The 24,258-nt window shown below is 39.3% G+C and overlaps 2 protein-coding genes across 4 annotated transcripts in view; both read left to right on the top strand.

Moving 5' to 3' along the window:
• LOC106535076 (membrane-bound O-acyltransferase domain-containing protein 2) overlaps window positions 1-2,230 on the top strand; it is a gene marked incomplete at its 5' end in the record, with an annotated part of 13,155 nt that extends 10,925 nt beyond the window's left edge. Inside the window, 1 exon segment of the mRNA XM_014031958.1 lies at window positions 471-2,230. Within this exon segment, the coding sequence (XP_013887412.1) occupies window positions 471-651 (181 nt within the window).
• An 833-nt stretch (window positions 2,231-3,063) lies between these two features.
• The window catches only part of LOC106535074 (kinase D-interacting substrate of 220 kDa), a gene marked incomplete at its 3' end in the record, with an annotated part of 33,947 nt that continues 12,752 nt past the window's right edge, over window positions 3,064-24,258 (top strand). The window contains 23 exon segments of one of the 3 annotated variants that reach the window (XM_014031957.1): window positions 3,064-3,229; window positions 6,568-6,726; window positions 7,106-7,204; window positions 7,845-7,943; window positions 9,063-9,161; window positions 9,423-9,521; window positions 9,713-9,811; window positions 10,550-10,747; window positions 10,849-10,947; window positions 11,212-11,310; window positions 11,502-11,600; window positions 11,692-11,869; window positions 12,005-12,169; window positions 12,268-12,447; window positions 12,720-12,885; window positions 13,094-13,245; window positions 13,930-14,030; window positions 14,239-14,424; window positions 16,388-16,528; window positions 17,458-17,695; window positions 17,774-17,865; window positions 20,444-20,588; window positions 22,186-22,348. In XM_014031957.1, coding sequence (XP_013887411.1) covers window positions 6,595-6,726; window positions 7,106-7,204; window positions 7,845-7,943; window positions 9,063-9,161; window positions 9,423-9,521; window positions 9,713-9,811; window positions 10,550-10,747; window positions 10,849-10,947; window positions 11,212-11,310; window positions 11,502-11,600; window positions 11,692-11,869; window positions 12,005-12,169; window positions 12,268-12,447; window positions 12,720-12,885; window positions 13,094-13,245; window positions 13,930-14,030; window positions 14,239-14,424; window positions 16,388-16,528; window positions 17,458-17,695; window positions 17,774-17,865; window positions 20,444-20,588; window positions 22,186-22,348 — 3,029 coding nt within the window. 3 annotated transcript variants of the gene reach the window in all.

Raw genomic sequence — 24,258 nt, 5'->3', positions numbered from 1 at the left:
CATCCATCCATCCATCCATCCATCCATCCATCCATCCATCCATCCATCCATCCATCCATCCATCCATCCATCCATATTTATTTATTTATGATAAAAGGTCAAATTAATGTCCATCCATCCATCCATCCATCCATCCATCCATCCATCCATCCATCCATATTTATTTATTTATGATAAAACGTCAAATTAATGACCATCCATCCATCCATCCATCCATCCATCCATCCATCCAGCCGTCCATCCATCCATCCAGCCGTCCATCCATCCATCCATCCATATTTATTTGTTTTTAGATAATATGTCAAATTAATGACCATCCGTCCATCCGTCCGTCCGTCCATCCATCCATCCATCTTTATTTATTTATTTATTCATGATAAAATGTCAGATTAATGATGATTTGAGGTCATTGGTGTCATTTCTTTGCATTCTTTCTCATAACAAACTCTCACTTTTGTTGTATTTTGCAGCTCCTGGTACTTTTCCTTACACCTCCTGTGTCTGCTCATCGTGCTGGTCCTACCCGTCAAATCGAGGCGCCGGCAGCCCGAAGAGCAGCAGAGCGGCCTGCAGGAGTTCACGCGGGGCAACCAGACGGACCACAACAACAGCACAGACAGCAACTGCAACCAGAAAGACAAGACCACGTGAGACCTGGGACAGCGACACACAGTCCTGTTGACAACAGGGACAAGAACGTTGACGGAAAGTGTGTCACGTTTGTTTACCTGACAAAGAACCAAAAAGAAAAAAAAAACAGAAAAAACATTCGAGCAGAAAACACAAACCCTGTCCAAACTTCTAGTAGCAACGATGACAGCAGACATAAAGACACAAAGATAAATCGAACGGGATAATGGATGCTTTAAATAACTTTAGTCGGGGGGAAAACAAGAATTTCCAAGCTGCCTTAAACTCTCAATGTGCTCTGCAGGTGGGAATAAAGAAAATAAAAATGGCAGACTTTGAGAACCTAAATGCAGTTCCATCGGTGAGGTATTATTTTTATCTGAGCTGTATGTGGAGGGTTTTTGTCATTGTCTGGATACAAGCCTCTGTTTGGTGAGATGTGTACGTATAAAAGAAACACAATCTTTATCATCAGCTGCCAACTTCAGACGGGCCTTAGGAACTTTAAACTCTTTTGTTTCTGTATCTTTAAAATCTTTGTGAGGAATTCTCACATTATGTGCGTTTGAGTTTATTTGAGAACACTATTTGAAACGGGATTTGGAAACAGTCTCCATCCATGGAAAGTTTAAGAGAAAGTTAAAGTCCATAAACGTTTTTTTTTATAAATATATATATATATATATATATTTCATGTTATTGATCTGTTTGGATAACTCCTCAGATAAACAAGGGTTCAAAGGGAGTTTAGCGACCCCTCCTGTGATTTAAAGACAATTTTTAAGGTTTGGAAGAAGAGAAGCAATTTGTTTGTACAAATTTAACGGCTTAAACCATTTGTTTATGGTAAATTGAATTATTTTATTTAATGTGCAGGTAAGGGTGGTCATTTGGAAGCTGTTTATTTGATTGCTTTGTCAATGCCTTGTTGTCTTTTTTATTTTTTGGGGTGGGAACATGAAGTGAAAATTAAGCAAAGTTAAAGCTTTCTCATTGTTCATCATAAAAGGAAAAGTTTATGTGTCTGCTTAAGACGATATCTAGAGATTTTAGGTTTCTTTTGTTAAAAATGTGCTTTAATATTTGTTTATRCTTACAGGAAAAACAGTCATTTAAAGCAGAAGTGAGCTAATTTTAAGAGTGGACCTCATTAGGACTTTCTAACATTTACATCTTCCTGCCATAACTCGTGTGTGTATGTGTGTGTTTACCATTTCTTGTGATCTGTACATGCCGATTGCGGTTTTAAGAAATCTATATTTGTTGCCCAAGTTATGCATCAATGAGGGAGGACCACCGGAAAGGTGGGCGGGGTTTATGTCATACTACAAACATGGCAACTACTGCACTGCATGGCCACCCAAACCAGCAGATCAATGCAAACCGCTCCATAAGTCCAAAGTGCCAAACTACAAATGTCTCATTTTGTTTTTTTTGAGTGTATGTAAGCGTGTGTGTGTTTGGTGCGTGTGACTGTGTAACATAATGGGTATTTTTTTCTGTGTTGGAAAGAAATTTATTGAAAGAATATTTGTATAACAGTACATTTAAAAAAAAGAATTTATGTGGAAAAATAAAGAGAAACTATTTTTAACACTAATTATGTTTCATTATGGGTCTTTTAGTTAGCATTTTCATTGGATTGTTTTGTACCGATGACACTTTGTTGTTTTACTGTGTAAATAACACTGTGCAGAAGTTTTAAGCCACTCCTAATGTTTGTACTTTGCTTTTGGAAACCTGAATGTTTTGTTGCCTTTTAAATGGTCATTTTGCATACACACAATAACAGTAATGGTTTTTATAGGCATTGATTTACAAACTCACTAATTTCTATTCATTTTTTAACTGTATTTTGGCATTCACATGGGGATGCTAGTGCACCCGGAGCACCCATAATTCCTATGGCCTTGCATCAGATTTGATTTAAGAATTGGAGATGTGATTTATGGCTTTTTRAAGGGAGCCGGATCTTGTGGATTTGTTCGTTTTAAGGAGTCATTCAAAAGATTTGATTCGTCCGTGAAAGTCTCAGTTCAATGAAAATTTTTTCTTTTCATATTTGTTTCTTATCAATTTGTCACGTGTAGACGGTTAATTCTTAGAGTTTAAATAACTTTTGAAATGATTGAAATATTTGTCAGATTTAAGTAAGAACATTTAAAAGACAAACCACCAAAAAGAAAAAAAAAAAAACTTTTACACAGTGCTGTACTCTGAGACAAGCTGGCCTTTTGACTGTATAAGAGACAAGCTGGCCATTAGGGTCCTTATGACAGAAAAACATTGAAGCTAACATTACAGGATTTTGAAATGTGTGTGGGACAAAGTCATTTTAATCCTGCATTAATCCTGTCAGACGTGTTGGTTGTTTGTATTAAACTGGAGGCAGGGTTTTAACCTTGTTGCCACATGTTCAGCCTCTGTAACCAGAGAAAGCAGGGGGCGGAGCTTCAGTGACATTTCTGCAGCAGCAGGTTACAGTTACACTCTGTTCAGTACATTATGACTTGAGAAGAAGAAAAAAAAAAAACATTTCTTTGGCCGAATTTACTCTCCGGAACCAGCTGAAAGACGACTGTAGAGCTTCTTTGYTCGGGTAAGAAGACTTCCGGTTTGTAACTGCACTTTTTTGTTCGATTTTTCGGGCGACAGAAGTGCACGAACCTGTTGGAGAGCTAGCCACTTTATGCTAACGTTGGTTAGCTGTTTGGGATTGTAGATGCTTGTTTTGGTTTTTTACTACAGAACAAGAAAAACTCTGTGCTTGTCCCGTACTTTTAAACGACGGTACAAGCAAAGGTCCTTTATAAACTGCAACTTCCTCCTCCTCCCTGCCTGTTTGTCTTACATGTTTACTTTTTAGACAAGCAGTCATATTGATACACGAAAGTTGCAAATTCTGTCAGTAAACACAACATAACAAAATAACAACCCAACCCCCAGGCTTTTAGTTTGTTGTCTGCTTAATTTTGCTTGAATTATTCTCGACAGATTACAGAATTAGCTCAGTCTGTGCTACAATTCACCTACACAACAATACCTTATTTGTCTACAAAATTAATGCAAACATTTCTCATGGCATTAAGATATTTTTAATTTTGTGGTTTTCATACACCCCAATTATTTAGTTTATTTTTATCAATCAATGTGTAATTTGCTTCTCATATTTCTGTTTAGGTTTGCATCTAAGCTCAATTCCTAATTCTAATTATTGTGTTAAAGTTGCATTAAAGAGGTTCTAATTCTAAAAGTCTGTATCTACTTTGGCACAGACTGAAAAATGACAATTTCCTTAATTTTTTTTCCAGGAAGTCCAGGTAACCTTGCTGCCCTGATTTGTACAAACTGAGGAACTATCTCTTCAGCAGATTCACTCCCACATGACACGCCATAAAAAGCTGACAAGTTAAATTTAGAGATCCTATCCAGTGCTTCCCGCTTATTTCAATGCCTTCTTTTAAATGTGCAAATAACACTTTAGCTGAGTAGGCTATCTTATGTTCTTATCTAGTGGTTTGTGTTAGCACAGTAGATAAAAACTGGATTGAAATGAACCCAGTTCAGTTTTAGACGACACAGAACATAAACGGGCATTTTGTTAACTAAAACTCGATCAGTTGTTTAAATGTGAGAAAAATGCTTTTGTGTTTTCTAAAACACAAGTTAATTTCGTAATCACGTTTTTTGTAACTTATGATCCCCCTGACACAAATTCAGATTCATATTTTCCTGTTTTAGATGCTTTAAACATGATATTGACTGTACTTTATCATGACAAAAACTTCATTATTACATGCATTTATTTTAAATAAATCTGGCTGTACTGTAACATCAACGGACTTCTAGCTGTAACGCAAATGGTCACATTTTAATTGCCCTTTCATGTGCATCCGTCRAGACCATGCCTGAATGGGGAAGTGTGTCTATTGTGTGGAAGAAGAGATGGGCGTGGGCCAGACCCACCCCACCCCMCCATCCCCTCATTTAATATTCAGCTCTTACTATAAGCGGGGGGATGCTGAGCATGAGCCGGCAGGGTTTGATTGTACGATTGAGCAGGAAATCKGTGTCGGTGTTGAACTGGGAGACTTAAAAGCAACTTTACTCCACAACAAGGTAGAGGTTTGTCTTTTTAATATATATTTTGTGACTTTATGATTGAATTAAACATATTCGTATGTGTTTGCCTTTGTTTAGTCATTAGTTTTTGCGAGTTTTTTTGTCTGTATTGAATTTTCAGAGGGTTGCTGCTGAACAGAGGAGAGGGTTCAGTGTTCACTGATCGGTTCTTGTGTGGTGTAAACATCCACCCATTGTCCTGAGAGACAGCGAGTTGAGGAGGGTGTGTCAACAGGCTCCTAGTGCTGTCACAGTAAACAAAGGATTTTTTTCCCCCCACTTACCTGTGAATGTATTTGATTTAGAAGCACAGTTGACAGGTGAGGCATAACTGGAGAATGGTCAGTTTTTTTTTAAAAAGAGAATATTATGTCCTTTAGATAAGAATTGATTGTSGACTCTAAATTTGACTGAACTGTTAGACCTTTGAACTGACAGCCAAGCAGACACGTGACGTTTTAAGTGTGTATCGACCTGAGCAGAAATATCGAGCAGTGTAGTTATATTCTAACACCTATTGCCAAGGCAACATGCACGCAGTGAGTGCAGCTCATTAATTCTCTGGCAGGAAGTGACTCTGACCACGATGGAAGAGCCCAACTTTATGAATCATTGATGAGCCTTTTATCGATCGTCTGCATCTCTAATAGAGACAAAGCAAGCGGATTTAGGTTAAGCTCTGTTATCTGGTCTTATAATACTTTAAGGGTCAGTGATAAAAGAGGAAATTGCTGCAGTTGTAAAGAAGAAAAAGTAATCTYGATCTAGTAATTGGAGCAAAAAGAATTAGAAACGCCTCCGTTTATCTGTCTTGTGTTGTTCAGTCAGCTGCACGATGAAGCTTCACTTCATTTAAATCCCGAAAAGGAATTATGTGCATTGATTCGTCAGATCCAGACGGTTGTTTATTTCTGCCTTGCTTCTAACCCTTTGCAAACTTTTGTACTTTTCTGCAATTATCTCTGCTCTTTTCTGGCAGTGGAGGAAGGTAACGCAGGAAACGCCTTGATACAATCGAAGCAAACAGTCCAGTGCAGGTTTTGTGAGTCGTTGCCAAATCAAAGTATTATTTGACTTCATAGATGTGCCTTCATTATAAAGAGTGGACAAAATTAACKTCATGGTTTAAGCATGAGCAGAATGATGGAACAAAACAAACCCAGCTTAGTGCCTGTTAGACGTTGTGTAATGAGCATGCTGTGCAGCCACGACTTTAACAGCCTATTAGGAAGAAAAACGCACAGATTGATAATGGTTGGGTTTGTTTTGTTTACTTTGTGGACTCTGTGCCCGAGTAGGCTAACACAGATAATGTAAAGAAACAACACGGTGATAAAGGAGTGAGTGGATCTTGCCTTCAGCTTCACATATTTTAGTTTTGAATTGAGATTAGAAGTGTCTTCTACAGGAAAARATAAAGAAAGTCCAGTTGTTTCAATTTTAATCTCTCAAGAATGGCCATGTCCTGGATGAATGAAAATCTACACAAACAGAAAATAACTGCTCATCTCAGGAAATATTTAGGATCCCCTCTGCTAGGAATGGGTCAGTTTTTGCTCCTGAGTTTGGTTTGGGCCGTGCCAAATTCAGTCCACATCGACGCTTCACATGCACACCACACCGCTCTCAGAATTCAGCGAGACTTCGACTGAACATGTGTTTTTCTCACAATAATAAGTCAGGTTTGAGTTGCCAGCTTGACAGCTCAGTGAGATGCTACCCTTTAAAAGTGCTGTACGGCTCAGCTTTTAACAAACATCCCTGCTGTCATTCGCACGCTGTGAAGAGCTTCTCTGGTTTCCTCTTGCTTCACAGTGGCGTGCAGGTGGTCAGCAGACAGCCATGGATACCACCACCTCCATGAAGACGACCTCTCTAGCTGTCCAGAGTCTGTTCAGCTATGTGGAGGATGATGACCTGGCTGCTGTCAAGGCACATTTGGACAAGTTCCGAGATGTGGACTGCAGGAGCGATGTAAGTCATCCAGTATCGCAACAAGCTCAGGACAGTCAGGGAGGATTACACAGTAATGAAAGGCTTTTTCAGATTGCGCAACAAGTGCTCTGTGGGGAAAAAAGGATTTTCGCTTCAGGGCTACGGAGCTTTAAAAAAGTACATGACTTCTCTTGGACCAGAGTTTTATATATAATTATCTCACTTATTTAGGATGAGTTTGAAAGTTGGTCTTTTTCTGTTGATGACTTGCAAAACCTTTTACATTTCCTTTCATTTTCTAATCACAAACTATAATGTAGCTCCGTCCTCAATCTGGCAACCGTTGAGAAAAATATTTGGCTTTTGAGATCAAAGCAAGGAGCTGTTTCCTGTTTAATTTCCTGTGTTTTTATATCAGAATGGACAGACTCCACTGATGGTGGCTGCAGAGATGGGCAGTCTGGAAATCGTACAAGAACTCATCAGGAGAGGAGCTTGTGTTAACCTGGATGATGTTGTAAGYATGCACCTATTTTCATATCTTGTTTTATAAAATGAACACATGCGTAYCAGCATGAGGATGTACGACAGAGTTGAGGCCCAAGTGGAAAAAGAAAATAATGCGGTCATAGTAACCACATCATCTACTTTACAAGAAAGATGTCAGTAGCGGCCTTGATGTTCCGTCTTGCTGAACTCACCACAGCAGAGCTCAGCCCTCAGTTATTATGAGCCATAATGACATCTTATTACACACCTTCACCTTTGCTSTTTTCACTAAATGACAGGATGTGTTCACCAAGCAGACACCTTGTGTCCTCAGAAGCCAGCCTCCACACACGCACGCACTCACACATGTACTTCAACGCACACTTACATATGCTGGCACACCCCATATTACCATCTCGGTCGCATATAACCTGCTATTACACACGACACACTCAAACTKGGATGAACGCAGGCGAAAAGAGCAGGGATTCTGTAGTGTCTTGTCAGTCGTGGCCTGCTGTGCGACTCTCTGGTGTATCAATGCGACAGCCTGTCCCCAAGAGCACCTGGTACGACCAGCTGGTAGGTATGATGGTGCTCAGAGTGGTGAAACCTGGGGGTGACGTCTGCTGGGAGTTCTCAGAGTAACAGGTGGACACTTTGTGCAGGACTGCTGGACAGCGCTGGTCTCGGCAGCGAAGGAGGGACACATTGAGGTGGTGAGGGAGTTACTGGAGAACAATGCTAACTTGGAGCACAGAGACATGGTAAGACTTATCAGTTTTTTTAACTTTGATGTTAACCCTTGTTTTAAGTTAAAACAGACTATTGTAACACAGGATTGTCTAAAGTGAGTCATGTTTACAARCCTCTGACTTTTGCTGGAATCACCCTCTTTACTCTTTCTAATATTATCCTTCAATTAGTAATATCTGCYTGCTTGTTAATGTTATATTTGGTCCCAAAAATATTATATGAGTAAGCCTTATAATGAATGTAAGTACTAATAGGTAGTTTTTATAAGGAAAAGAAATCATCCTGCAATAATGGTTTAAAATGAAATTAGGCCTGACGTGCCTAAATCTTACAAAATTCAGCTATGTTTTCTTTATTTATCTTGCAATCCAAGTCATGGTTAAATGGTATGTTTCAGCTGCCTGGAAATGGACATAAAATGAAATTACTTTCTACTTAATGGCTCTCCTCTAAAACAAATTCAATTTACTAGGCTTCAGTTGTGTTGGGCTTGGTCATATACAGACTTGTGCCAGCCAGAGTGCCTTTTTGCAAAACTATACCTCGTTCTGTGTCTCCTTGAGCTTACCGCAAAAAATACATTTATTTATTTATTCGTTTATTTATTTATTAGGATTAATTGGCTTTAGAGGCATACGTTCATCAAAAAAGCTGTCATAACAGCAAAGAACTTTGTTTTGTTCTGTAAAGAAATGAGTAAAATCCTTATTTTTGGTGTTTTAATGTTTTCAAACGGAGCCAGGATTTCAGGTGACTCACTGCAGTTCAGGTAGCCACTAAGCTGTGCAGGAGAGGTTACAACCAGTCATTGCAGTTGGATTATGATAAACCACGGTGTCACTCACTGGAAAAGTGTGTCACTCCATCCAGAAATAACACATTTTCCTGCTGGAAAATCTGCTTAGATTTGATGTTTTTTGTAAACCTTAAATGTGTTACATTCAGCACTGTCTTTGCATTTTAATAACACATTATGAGCCTACATTCTAAATATTGAATATTTTGTACACTGTATAAACTTTTATTGATGCGGATGAGTTTTTCCTCTCATGTTTTTTAACAAGTTTAAATCAATTTATTTATTTATTTATTTATTTATTTATTTATTTATTTATTTATTTTTTACTCAGGGAGGATGGACTGCTCTCATGTGGGCGGCCTACAAAAATCGCACAGATGTGGCCCAGCTGCTCTTAGAAAAAGGAGCCAATCCTAACATCACTGGACAGGTACACAGACATGATCCTATGAGTGCTTTATGTAAAAGTATTAGAATAAATAAATGTGTTTTTCTTGTTCAGGTTGGATGTTTGAACAGTTTTATTGTAGAGAAATCATTGCATTTCCAAACGAGGCTCTATAGCTCATTAAACTTGAAATGTATAGCTTTATAGCTTACCTGCTGTTTAAGCTCTTGTATGGCTGCGGGCCTAAACACTGATCATTAGTTACTGTCTGCTTGACTTCGCCGCTGTCCTCTGGCCCAACAGTACAGCGTCTACCCCATTATCTGGGCGGCAGGTCGAGGCCATGCGGAGATTGTCCATCTACTGCTGCAGTACGGAGCCAAGGTCAACTGCTCGGACAAGGTACTTGTGTTCTGACTTGTATCATTTACTTGTTTTAATCACACAGAGGATGCACATAGCTGTCAGGGTTACTCTAAAATACCCTTTTATTTTCCATGTACCCCATAAATAAAACATTTAATTGATGATAAAATAGTCTCTTGGCTTTCATATTTTAAACATTTGACGGTATTATCTTTTTTCCTGTGCAGTATGGGACCACTCCTTTGATCTGGGCAGCCAGGAAGGGTCACTATGACAGCGTGATGCACCTTTTGGCCAATGGAGCTGATGTGGATCAGGAAGGAGCTGTAAGTAGATTTGTTGGTAGCATTTAGAACATCAAAAAATGTCATGTTTTTAGAAGTAGAGATACCTCTATTTGAGTCTTTACACTTCATATGCATTTTTTTTTTCTTGAATCACGTTCGATTATGACTGCATGGATATAAAATTACATTTGTTGAAGTTATCATCTCTTACTTGCAACATGCATGAAATGGGCAACGCATATTTTTTGTTTGACTTTTGTTTGTGCAAACATTCTAAAAAGGATTAGGTAGATGTCTTCCTATAACATGTTTTAATGTTTTTGTCATTTGGGAAATGACCGTAGACTGTTTGTTTCAGTATAAGGCGCAAACGCAAGCGATAATGTGAAGTTAGATAATTGTTAGATGATTAATTATCACTTTGGCACTGTGCAGCTGTGCTCTTTCAAGTCATGTTGCATCTGTTCTGACACAAACTGAACGATGTAGCTGTTCTACATGTAGCATCAATAATTAGATGGATTTATAGTTAATGTTGCAGAAACAATTATTTGAATGTGATTAAGAGACTTAAAATGTTTAAGGTGTTTATAAAAGGGTTTTAAGAAGTTTTAACAATTTAAATTAATGTAATTGGAGCTTCTGATGAGCTTCAATCTGAGAGGCGAAACAAATGACAAATAACTGACACGTCTTTGACGTCTGTTAGTGTAGAATGAAAACAAGTGTTTGAACAACCTACACCTGTACGACTCACTTCTCTCTTCGCTTCTCCAGAACTCMATGACAGCTCTGATTGTAGCTGTGAAAGGCGGCTACACAAAAGTTGTGAAAGAGCTGCTGAAGCGGAACCCAAACGTGAACATGACGGACAAGGACGGAAACACAGCCCTCGCCATCGCTGCCAAAGAGGGCCACACAGAGATTGTGCAGGACCTACTCGATGCTGGCACCTATGTTAATATTCCAGACAGGGTAAAGTCAGAATCAATAAATACCATTAAATATAACGTGAGTGCGATAAAGTCCACGTCTTGCATCTCATTTTGTCTTCTTTTATTGATTTATTTGTTCAGAGTGGAGAGACTGTGCTGATTGGGGCAGTGAGAGGAGGCCATGTGGAGATAGTTCGAGCTTTGCTGAACAAATATGCTGATGTTGATGTTAAAGGCCAGGTAGGCAGCCCTCTCCCACTGTGTTTCTGTCTCACATTCTCAGTGTGAAATGTTAGCCTAWCAGGCAGTACTATTTATCATTATTGTCTTTTAGTAAAGTTAACTGTTTTGTTAAATGAACACATTCACATCCTTTGAAAAATGAAACGCATTCAAGTTTTTAATGCAGATTATGCTAATTAGTTAACTATTTTTCATGCATGTGACCTTTATTTACAACACATTTAATTGTTTATAAAATATAAAAAAAGCTTTTCTCTTTAGGATGGAAAGACTGCCCTCTACTGGGGAGTGGAGAAAGGAAATGCACTGATGGTGAGAGACATCCTACAGTGTAACCCAGACACAGAGAGCTGCACTAAGGTACTACTCCCATTGGAAATGAGTAAAATGATCTTTTGTCGTCGATTTTTTTATTCCATAAATTAATTCTGAAGAAAAGTTTAAACTTTATTGTTGTCCTGTTTTATTTGAAAAAAGGGCAACAAAAGATAAATGTTGTGTGTATATTGTTAAAAAATGCAACGAAATTTGTACTTTTGTTTATTCTTTAGGACGGAGAGACCCCACTTATAAAAGCCACAAAAATGAGGAACATAGAGATTGTGGAGCTGTTGCTGGATAAAGGAGCCAAAGTAGCTGCCGTAGACAGGGTATGTTTACAGACTACACAGTTCCAACATTTCCAATCTTAAGTCATTTTAGTTTAGCTCACTAATCCGTTTTGTATTTTCACTGACTCAGAAAGGAGATACTCCGCTCCATATCGCCATTCGCGGACGAAGCCGAAAGCTGGCCGAGCTGCTGCTGAGGAACCCCAAAGATGGCCGCTTGTTGTACCGCCCCAACAAAGCCGGAGAAACTCCTTACAATATTGACTGCACCCACCAGAAAAGCATCCTGACGCAGATATTTGGAGCCAGTATGACCCATTTTTTTATTTCACATTTGAAGAAGTGACAAAATTTGTGGATTTTGGTTTGGAAGCTCAAAAATATGAACTGCTTTTATTTTGACTTTTACCTTCACTGTTTACCTTTTGGTTTGTTTTCCACAGAGCACCTGTCCCCAACTGAATCAGATGGAGACATGCTGGGCTATGACCTGTATAGCAGCGCTCTAGCTGATATTCTTAGTGAACCCACCATGCAGCCGCCTATCTGTGTCGGCCTGTATGCTCAGTGGGGGAGCGGCAAGTCGTTCCTTCTTAAAAAACTCGAAGGTACGTGTTCTGATATCATCAGATGGAGAAAATGTGCAGATCAGTGATTTTTACACTCGTTCTCAATTCTTCTCTTCCCTCTGTCTCGTCTTCCTCAGATGAGATGAAGACATTTGCAGGTCAGCAGATAGAGCCGCTGTTCGAGTTCTCCTGGCTGGTGGTCTTCCTCACCCTGCTGCTCTGTGGCTCGGTGGCCGTCGTTCTGGGTTTTACTGTGAATCCCAAGTTAGCAATTGCTGTGTCCCTTAGYCTTCTTGCTCTGCTCTACATTTTTTTTGGTGAGGAAATAAAATRTACCTGTCAAAAACCATTAACAGTTGCTTTTTGAGCCGCTTGATACTTGTGGATAGATATTAAATAAAAATGAGTGTATTTATGTTAAAATTCCCCATTTTTCTCTGTATTATGTAAGTTTGAAAGAGCCCAAACTGAAGAACTCACTAGAAGGGGCCATTATGCAACTAAAGTCAAGTTGTTTTCCTTACAAAATAAAGAAATCACAGCAAATGCTACAATGGTTACGTATATTCTATGTTTTTTATGTTTCTAGTGTTGGTGTACTTTGGAAGTCGGCGTGAGAGGGAGAACTGGAACTGGGCGTGGGTCATCAGCACMCGCCTGGCCCGTCAGATCGGTTATCTAGAGCTGCTGCTTAGACTGATGTTTGTAAACCCCCTTGAGCTTCCTGAGCAGACCACTCGAGCCCTGCCCGTCAGGTGACCGACACGAGCAACTTCAGTCACCGCAGTTTGCTTACACTCACAGAATGTTGCTGTTTCACTTCAGCTAAAAGCATCTCAAGTGTACCGACATGTTGCCAGTTTCTATAGCTGCCGCACTGGATTCAAGCTGTAAAACTTAAACACAGTMTATCATAATTTATGAGCTTTGTGCCGTAATTAGTTCCTTTTGCATGTTACACAGGTTCTTGTTCACGGATTATAACCGCCTGTCCAGTGTTGGAGGAGAGACTTCTTTGGCTGAAATGATTGCCACGCTGTCAGATGCCTGTGAGAGAGAGTTTGGCTTCCTGGCCTCCAGACTGTTCAGAGTGTTCATGAACGACGAGATCAAGGGTAACATTTAGTTCACAAAATCAGAAAGAGAAATTTAAATCATGTTSAAAGTACTAGTTTMCATGAATGATGTTGGGAAAATTTGCTAGAAAGTCCAAGATTTGGTGCTGTTAATTACATCCAAACGCCAATATAGTTGTGTTGACTGTGCAACAAAAAAGGCACATAAATATGTTAAGATCAAATTTTCCTCACCTTTGTGCATATTACAAAAACATAAAATATACTACATTGATCAGACTTTTATAAATATAATTGTAGCAAATTTACTCAATAATATGCATTTTTTGGGAGGAGACACATCCCGTGCCAACCTTCAGCCAAAACTGAATAAACCAGAAGAGACTCTGGGTTTTTCCTAGTGTGTCAAGGATCTTCTTACTGAAAGCTGTAAAACTACACCAGTGGTTGAAAATGCTTCCCTAACTAACCACWGCACTGTACAGAATGATAAGTCATCCAGGATGGGGAGAAGTGTTGCCATCATCCTCTTCTGTTATTTTTCTATTTCTATTTGTTATTTTATAAAGATTTTCCTGCTTCCCTGCAACAAAAAAAGTACAACTTTAAAGGTCACATTAACACAATTACCAGCATCAAATATTCGTGAATCATATAGTTCTCTTTCATGGTTTTTGAATTTATTTGTCTCACACTACTTTCCACTTTCCCCCAACTCCTCAGGTCAAAAATGGAAGAAAACATGTTGTGTTCCTTCCTTTGTGCTGTTTTCCTTGACTCTTGCCTGCCTGATTACTGGTGTGGCACTGTTGGCCATCTTTAAGGTGGGTTAAATTAATGAAAAAAGGTTTCTGCAACATGACAGTTTAGAAATATTTGAAAATAGTCTCTACAGTTACATCCCTATATATTTTTCTAATTATACGTTGTTGATTTATGTTTGTAAAAATTTCCTTTTGTGAGTATAAACATAGAGAAATCAGGATTTACATGGGTAGAAAAATTTAGAGTTGTATTTCTTTTGTTCTTTAGGTGGACCCTAGGAATCTGACAGTAAACGCAGTGCTGATAGCCATGGCCAGTGTGGTGGGCCTGGCCCTGCTGCTGAACTGTAAGACCTGGTGGCACGTGGCTGATTCTGTTCTGAACTCCCAGAGGAAACGCCTGCACAGTGCTGCCAACAACCTGCATAAGCTCAAAAGTGAAGGGTTTATGAAGGTACATTATTCACTTGTACATTTTTACCTAACCAGCTACAAACAGAAGTACTTTGATATCTTATTGTTGTGACTATAGGGACAATACATTTGCTCATAAAGTAATAAAGCTGTGCAAACAATGTGGACCGCTTCAGAGTGCTGCTCGCTGTCATCAGTTCTGTTCCTAACTTTCATTGACAGAATTACTCAGGGGACAGAAGGGGTCTGGTTTGGCAACCTCAAGGTTCCATCTCTGTTTGTGTATAATGTGGTCTTGTTGACGTCATCACGATGAACCGATCACGAGTGACCAAAAGTACAAAATCACAAATACAGGCTGTCAAAATTCAAATTCAATTCAAATTCAAAAATACTTTATTGATCCCAGTGGGAAATTGGAGCAATTTGATTTTTCCAGAGTTTCTGGGCTCTACCTTAGAGATTGGGTCAGAAGCTCAGTTATCTTGGCAAGATTTGGAGTAGAACTGCTGCTCCTCCACACCAAGACAAACCAGTTGAAGTGGCTCAGACATCTGGTAAAGATACCCCCTGGACATCTTAGCAGGGTTCCCACGGGTCCTTAAAATCCTTGAAAGTTTGTGAATTTGAAAAAAAAATTTCAAGGCCCTGGAAAGTTTGTGAAAACAACCAAAAATTACACTTGTCCTTGAAAGTCTTTGAATGTTTTTTTGGAGATTGAAGTTCTCTATTCACAACTGATTTTCATCATCTGTAAAAATAAATAAATAAATAAATAAATAAATAAAGGCGGCACGGTGGCTCAGTTGGTAGAGCTGATGCCTCTCAGCAAGAAGGTCACCGGTTCAAATCCCGGTCTGGGGACCTTTCTGGGTAGAGTTTGCATGTTCTCTCCGTGCATGCGTGGGTTCTCTCCGGGTACTCCGGCTTCCTCCCACAGACCAAAAACATGACTGTTAGGTTAATTGATAACTCTAAATTGTCCCTAGGTGTGAGTGAGAGAGTGAATGGTTGTTTGTCTCGTTTGTCTCTATGTGTGGCCCTGTGATGGACTTGCAACCTGTCCAGGGTGTACCCCGCCCCTCGCACTGTGACTGCTGGATATGGGCACCAGTGACCCACGCAACCCTGAAAAGGAAGAAGCGTGTACAGAAAATGGATGGATGGATGGATGGATGGATAAATAAATAAATAAATAAATAAATTTAAAAATAATAATAATAATAAAATGAAAATTTAAAAACTTACTTTTGTTGTGGTGGATAACTCAGGATTACAGTAAACTGACGTGGCTTTCAACAAATAACGTGAGCCATAGTCAAAGTTTTACCCAATCAGAGCAGAGTAGGGTTGGTTGTTCTTTCTGAGCCCAGGTGAAAGAAGCACCACAGCTCCTCCTGTCCTCACCGAGCGTGTGGACATGTTCACATCCCCTCCTCCCAAACTGAGCTGTCAAACCTCCCAGGACATAATTACATGTCAATGTATTGTGGATATAAATGTAGGGTATACATTTAATCCACTTTCTTTCATTGATTCTGACTCAACAACTTCTATGTTGTTCAGTTTTTCATTGAATTTACATGATATTAAACCTRTTTATTAACATTCTGCGGTAGCAGTAGGTAGTTGCCATCGTGCATGGTTTTTAATTTTGAGGGAATTGGTACTGGAAAGTCCTTGAAAGGTCCTTGAATTTGATGTTGACCAATGTGTGGGAACCCAGTCTTAGGGAGGTGTTCCTGACATGTCCAACTAAGAGGAGACCCCAGAGGATACTCTGGAGACACTATGCCTCTCTACTGGCCTGAGAACACTTTTGATTCCTCTTGTTAGAGCTGAAAGATGTAGAAAAAGATGCCAGGGCCACCCTGCTCAAGCTGCTCTTCCTAGATGGGTGGATGGATGGATGTGCATTATAAAACTCTACTTTTAATTACAGGTAATTTGCTTAGAGCACTGAAAGTTAAACTGCTTTGTTCTTTCAAAATGTCTCTCATCAGGTCCTGAAGCATGAAGTTGAGCTGATGTCAAAAATGGCCAAAACTATTGATGGCTTTACCCAGAACCAGACTCGCATGGCTGTCATCATCGATGGGTTAGATGCTTGTGAGCAGGACAAAGTGCTGCAGATGCTGGACACGGTGCGTGTTTTACATCTGCTAGAGTCTGATCACGAGTTAATGGAATAATAAAACTCTTTTTACACCTGCGCTTCAGGAAGATTTGCTGTCATGAGACAAGCTGCTGTGGAGCAGCTGTGATGTGACCTTAAAAAAAAAAAAACGCGAGTCTTCGTCCTTTGTGCACACGTCTCCGTTGCTTTGCAGGCACTTTGGTGTTCCCAGCTGCCTCATCTCGCCTCCAAGTTTATATTATTCCTCCCAGCTGCTGTAACACAATTTCCTCTAGCTAAATGTTATTGTTTGATGGAGTAATCCCTGGGAAGATGACAACCTTCACTGCTCTTCTGCAGTCTTTGAATCACATCAGTTGCATTTTTTTTGTGTTGCGAATGTTTCAAGCAGCACTCAAAACATTACTTTTATAAAGTTTATCAGTTTACGCTTTACCAAAATTATGTTTTCTTTAGTTTGTGTCCTCAGTTTTTCAAAGATGTAGACACAATGCAGCTCAATTTATGGTGGTGGTAGCTGCTTTATGTACAGAGAAGCATAGTTTTGTAGTTTGAGCCTGAGGGTTCTGGCCAGAGTTTAACAAACCATGAATCCATTAGCACAAATTGATGTCCTATGACACTTGGACAATGTTGTTTAGTTAGCAGACAGGAAATCCCCAGCCCGGTGTCAAGCCCCACAGGAGTCATTAAGTTTAAACATTGCAGCTGACTTTTGCCTCGAGCTGTTAAGTTACATTCTAAAGTACCCCTTAATGCTAAAGTAGCAGATCCTCCACTGAGGGATCTGCTGTGTTGGTCATTGACACAAAAGTTCAAATCCAATTTCTAAACTCTGTCCCGTAGAGCTCAGTGACAAAGGTGCAACATGATTAAACATTAAATGTTAAGAGAACTGTTCTTGATGACTTTACCGTTTGTTCTTTCTCATTCTAGGTGCGAGTCCTCTTCTCCAAGGGTCCTTTTATCTCCATTTTTGCCAGCGACCCCCACATTATAATTAAAGCAATCAATCAAAACCTCAACAGTGTGCTTAGAGACTCGAACATCAATGGCCACGACTACATGAGAAACATTGTCCACCTGCCAGTATTCCTCAACAGCAGAGGACTCAGCCGAGCCAAAAAGCTTTGCATGGCAGCCTCCACCAATGGAGAGGCTCTACCCGCTGAGGGTAAAAGCYTTTTTTTAATGTGTACATAGTTTACACAGAGTATTTTATAAAGTTGCTTTTTTCCCCTCTTCTCTACAGGATGGCTTGAAGACACGGACAGGAAGGTATCTCAGAACAGTCTGTCTCAAGAGCAGGGCAAGCATGGCAGCAAGAGCACTCTGAACCGAAGGGTAATGGCTCCTTATGTTACCGTTTTTTTAAAATAAATTCCAGTATGAGCTACAGTATTTTGTCAATGTTCACAACAAACACCAGTGATTCCAGAGCCAACTTTTAAAGATATCTAAAGCTGCAATATTTGTTGAAGTTAGATAATAATAATATAAAATTAGAGTTATACTAAGGSTGAGGAGTGGGTAGGGGGTATTATGCAGAATTTACGTTTTTGAGCTTGAATCTTCTGTGGTAGCCATTTGAAGGTGCCTAAATGCTTGTTCATACAAAGCATCACCTATTTACCCAATGCACCACCCTGCAGCTCATTCCCCAGCCCAGCTCTCGCCCCACAGAACTCCCCTCCCCCGAGACCTCCCCCACACAACAACACCAGACTAGCAGCAGGAGAAATATGACTTTACAAATCACTACGATTTCTGTGTGAAACATATCTTAAAAATGGGGGATGTTCATGATTTCATTGCAAAACATAGCTTCAATAATGCTCTATATTTATAGTTTCTTTGCTAAATGTAGCTTAASATTGATGTATAAGGATGAGAGGATGACTGGGATCTATATTACCAAGCTTAAACTTTTTGTTAGAGCCTCTGTACTTTCTCMGTTTTTTCAGAAAATGTACTTTCCAGATCCGAGGTGAGTTCATTCGAGTAAGGTATCAAGTTACCGTTTTCCAAAACGGTGTTATATAACATTGCTTCTTTTTTTTTTTACAACAAAATGTAACGCTCCTATGAAAGGTTGTAAATGGCATAAAGCATTGTTGTGAAGACGGACTGAAGTGGGAGTGTTGGAAACAGTAGGAGGTTCCAAAAGAGGCAGAGGCTAATTTCAAGGCRTTGAGATTTAAAGKGAAATTTATTTAAATATAAACAGCGTTTTYATTAGAACTGAAGGTAACCCCAAGTCTGTGTTGCAAAACAAGCACTCCATCATATCCYACTTTGTGATGTCATCCCAGTTTAAATGCATTCACATCTTGAAAGCACTGTTATAGAGAAATGCAGCTTGAGAAACCCTCCCTGCTCTCCGTTTGTTGCCTCCTCCCTGATCGGGGTCTTTAGCTGAGGCCCGGTGTTGGCAGGCAGCACACAGGTCCATAGGACAGAAGGGGGACACGCTTAGATGAAAACTGAGAGGTGCTCGGTGTGCGGCCAAGGTTCCTGGTGTAATTGATGTAATGGCTGTTTATCCTTCCTGCTGTGTTGCCACAGCCTAATGACAAGGCCTAGCAGCAGTGGGTCCCTGTGACAAAACACTGGCACCAGGTCTGCTGGCAGGAGGCTAAGTGACTCTGCTGCTTCCACTGATGCTGTCCTCCCTCCTGTGAGACCCCGACTCCCCCAACCCCGTCCCTTCCTGCCTTCCTGCYTTGTTTGTTTGTTTGTTTGACATTTGTTTGTAGCTCGTGTTTATCTAGTTCCCCTCAGTTATTGCTGTTGGCCCTTTTTATTATGTCAGAGGATTCTCTAYTCTGTTAAAAGCCAGTTCTTGGCAGGAGGACCCATTTTCTACAAGTGGAGATTAAAATGAGGGCAGGAAGGGGAAAATCAATTAGTAGCGTGGTATTTTCATGTGGCTTTTCAAGTTTTCTTTTATTTACATTTATCTAAATTAAATTTCGCCAATAATTTTTATTTTAAAAGAGCCGTTATTCAGTTTTCTCAAACCCCCTAAGCAATAACTACACATTTTCCAGAAAAATGTGTTTTGCTAATGCATAATGAAAAGTAAACCCCTTTAAAATATCTGTATGCTGGACCTTTTCAGATGGGACTGAGTGGTGGCCATATGTTCCTTCTTTCTGAGAAAGAGGTCATGAGACTGGTATTATAACTTCAAAGTCAACCAAAAGCCTCACGTTGGCTCATGACCATGACAGCTGTCTGATATCACCACAGATGTTTTCCTGTAGATCTGTGTCAATAGTTGCCTGGATGTCATGACTCTGGCTTTGGACAGTAGCTCTTAGAACCTTCTGTTTATATTATTACATATTTCTACAGGCCTTTAAAATGTCAAGTTTAGTTGGTTATAGTGCAAACTTTTGTTGGATTACAGATTTGTTAGCAACTGTTTACTTGCTACATAGTTGTCATGTCACTGGTATACAAAGATAAAATATTTGTTTTTGGCTGAAAGCAGAAAACTTTATAGATAGGTTGAGATTTAGAATATGAGTTTACATTCAACTAACTGCATGTATTCCTCAGTCCATTCAAACACCAGACTTTGTGACTCTGAAATATCTCATGATGAAAAGACTCATACTGCTGTCTGGATTTTGTGTCACTCATAAAAAAAAACAAGTTTAGAATACACTGCATCAGTTTCTTGTTGCTATATTAGGCTAAACTTCAGTAAAAAAAAAAAAAAGAAGAAAAAAAACACTTCCTGTTTTCCTGTCTTCAGTCTTTACATTTTTCCCCAGTCCACAGTATTGAATGTGCTTTGTTGAACTGAAAGGATTAATGTAACAGACCTTAAGTTTTGGTGGCCATAATGCACCTGGAATCTTTTAGAATCCACAGATAATAAAATGAACTATGTTATGTTATTTTGTCTGCTTAGGACACATACCGTCGTCGTCAGATGCAGAGGACCATCACCAGACAAATGTCCTTCGACCTGACCAAGCTGCTGGTGACAGAGGACTGGTTCTGTGATATCAGCCCACAGACCATGAGGAGGCTGCTTAACATTGTTTCTATCACAGGTAAAGACAGAACCACTGTGAACTTTAGCTCTTCCTGAATCTTCTTACCTTAAAAACTATATTTTGTTGTATATTAATATTAAAGGTTATTAGACATTTTTTAACTTGAWTTTTTAGTCTTATTGTTGATTTTAAACTGTTTCTGCTTCGCTCTATAAAAAAGTATTGCATGTAAATGGTTTAGAGCACATTACTGGGATATGGTGCAGCACAGCAAGAAGGTCGCAAGTTTGCCTCTCCGACKTTCTTTGTGGCGTTCGCATATTCTCCATGTGCTTGTGTGGGTTTTGTTTGGGTACTCTGGTTTTTCTCTGGTGGATGGATGGTTATTAAGATATGTTTGCAAAACATTTTAGATTTTGTGGAGTTAGTATCAGCAATAATCTGAGCTGAATCTTTTTATTGACCCGACAATCCTATTTTGGAAATTTTGATTTACAAACGATATTTCCAAAGTTGTTTTTTTTTTTGACTTACAGTTTTGCCTAATATGCTTTGTTATAAACTTGGTTAGTAAAAAAAACGTTAAATTTTGGTAGGGATTCGCTGCTTTTACCACCTGACTTGAGACTATAAGAACTTTCATGTTGCCTTTACAGGATATAGAAGCCAACAAGACTCTGTATTYACAAAAAATGTGTCAAGTTGCATGGATACCCTGAGCAATCTGTAATTGAACTTTTCAAGGATTCAGGTATCAAAAAGGAATGAAATTAAAAAATGAAAATGTGCTGTTTGCAGGGGTTCATTTAACATACAGATATTGTATGTTACTCTGTGTAAAGCTAAATGACTTTAGTAAGTTCTCTGTATGTATCCCTGTGTGTCTTCTACTCATACTTTTTTTGTTTTTTTTAGATTTTGAGAATAAAATACTTCACAAAGAACAGCAAAGCTAAATGTAGACTTCAAAAATGTAATTGATGTCCTCATTGKAACAGTGACTTACTCAGCCTGGGAAGGAATTATTAAAAACATAAAGCGTTTCAGTAGTTTGTGGAAAGCACTTTTTGCTTCGGAACATGTATTAGAAAAGACTATAAAATATTTTTTCTCTGGGGGGCTATTATCTTATTTAAGTTAGGCCTTGCTAAGGCAACGAGCTGCGGTTTGAATGTGGGTTTTACATAATAGTTTACAGCTGTAGTYGTCTACCAGACAGCTCTTTCCAAAAACCTCCAGAACAACTTTTTTTGTTTATTCTTATCTCAGTTTTAGTAAACTTGTTCTAGAAGGGCTCTCGCTTTACTGCAAGTATGCTTTGGATGAGGCTTGGTCAGATTTTCCTAGAATAGGAAGAACTTAAGGGGATTTCTTTTAGTCAGCTTAAGTCAGCAAAGGATAAAATATTGTTGTGGGCAGAAGATAAAAAACCCTCAAAAATTTTATGGGATTTGATTGTAAACTGGGCTTGGCATTTCAGATTGCAGGGTAGCAGAAGTTGCTGACAAACTTCTGTAAACACTTAGTTTTTTACTCAGCCCTCAAAACCAAAGCACATTATTAAAATCAAATCCGCTGCAGCTTTTATTAACTAGTTTAATCAGGTGTGCATTTTTTCTGAAGGCTCCTCAACCCTCTGCTCAATTATTGACAGGCCGTCTTTTGCGAGCCAATCAGATCATCTTTAACTGGGATCGTCTGGCGTCATGGATCCACCTGACAGAGGAGTGGCCATACAGGACATCCTGGATCATCCTCTTCTTGGAAGAAGCTGATGGAGTGTCAGATCAGGTCACTCTCAAGGCAGTCTATGAGAGGTAGACACTCACACAGTCAGTCCCTGTTTAGTTACTTATTTGAAGGTTTACCAGTGTTCGTAATTCATCTTGATACCAACTTTCTACTTTTCATTTCTAGTCTATTTTCAAATTGAAAGGTAATTCCATCAAATGATTTTGGAAGAGGAATCTAGTTTTTGTTATTAAACATCAAAAGTTCCCTGTAGAGATAAATAAGACAGGACAATTTTCAGAGCTGGAGTTGTAGTTTTTATTTCACCAGCAGGTGGCAGTAGAGGATTTCATGTTTTACATTATTTGAMGATGTTTATTTCAAATGCTGTAAGTGGAACACTAAGTGGCAAAGCACTGTCAGATTTTGTAACTGATCATAATGTTYGAGGCAATTAATGACGGACTTTTAGCCTGAACAATTTAGGATCCTTAACGAGACATTTATGCTCATGTTTATGCTCAAATGTGGAGCCCTAACAGTAACATCTTATGTTGCTGTGCGTGCTTAGCATGAGTGTTTGTGTCTGTGAGGTCAAGAAGGCTTTTTTAGGCATGCTCACGGCCGACAAGAGGAGGGAGACTGAAAGCGCCCGAGTCTCTGGGTTCGGGAGCTGCTGTGCATCAATCTCTGGCCTTTAAAGGTTGCACTCTGTCACAATACACTAGCGCCCTAGACTCCTGCGGCAGGGATGTGTCACAGACAGTTACTGTCAGCTAGTCAGCCAGCTACATTCAGCAGACAGCTCTCCATCCCCCTTCTCCAACACTGTCCACCGCCTCATTAGACCTCTTTTTGCTGTTTGGCTTTTAGGAGACAAAAATGCATTACAATATATTTTTGAACACTACAAAATAAAACACAAGAAGTAGGAGCAATTTAAAGTGGTACCTGTGAAACATCTCTGTTGTCAATTTAAGCTTCGCCTTTATGTATACTTTTTAATATTTAACTTTTTAACTCAAAGTGTAGGACATTTCAGATATTTGTCATCATTATTGTCTTTTGAACTATAAGAAAGCCTTAAACATCCAGCTTGTTTCTTTGTATAATGAACGGCTCTCACCAAAGAATGTTGCAGTGCTCATTTTCTTGTTTATGACCAATGGTTCTGTCTTTCTTTATCTTCCTTCACTCTGAGTGTCTTTCCAAATGGCGGTTCTGTTTTGCAGCAGCCATCGCAGTAGCTGACTTAATGATGATGACAGGAAGCCTCAAACAGGCTAAACGCAGTGCCTTGTCTAGTGGCCTTATCTCTCGCACCGATCTTCCGCTGATAAGACTCAGCCCTCTGTCCGTGTATCTTTTTATGTCTCTGCTCTTCTCTTCCTTTTTTCTTCTGAGGCTCTTTAAGTCCCCATTTTTTTGGTCTGGATGAGTTATTCTGTCTGTTTCAGTTATGATGGACAACCACTTTGCCGGCTTCTTACAACCGCAGGGTCTTTCTCTTGCCTGTTCAGTGGTGAAATATATATAGCTGTTCGTTTTTATTCACCATTCAGAGATATTTTATGTCGTAGCTTCATTTGAACCACTCACCAGATTCCTTTATCTTACAGTTAGAGTTGTTTTGTTTCTGTCTTCATGCAGAAGTTCTTGTGCTCAGCAGAATTGCACGTCCCCTGAGCGTTACTAAGTGAATATATTAGTGGTGAAGTGAACATGGGGTGAGTCAGCCCCTTATAGGTCAACTGTCGCCCTGCATCTCAGTCACAAGGCAGCACGCTCTTCCTCTCCTCTCTTTGTAAAGCTTACTGTTCAACGGTACATAGATTAACAGAAATATTATTCATTGCAAATCACACAATGGATGAATAATATTGCTGGGAACAGATTTTTGCCAGTACAAAGTAAAGCGAACTATTGGATTTTTTAAAGTGCTTCATTTGCTAAATAACACTGGTTTCATGTTAAAAATGCAATCCATCCACTACTA

Source organism: Austrofundulus limnaeus, unplaced genomic scaffold (genome assembly GCF_001266775.1).
Source record: "Austrofundulus limnaeus strain Quisiro unplaced genomic scaffold, Austrofundulus_limnaeus-1.0 Scaffold1352, whole genome shotgun sequence".
NCBI lineage: Eukaryota > Metazoa > Chordata > Actinopteri > Cyprinodontiformes > Rivulidae > Austrofundulus > Austrofundulus limnaeus.
The sequence above is the reverse complement of the archived record's forward strand: the minus strand, read 5'-3'. Positions and strand labels throughout refer to the sequence as shown.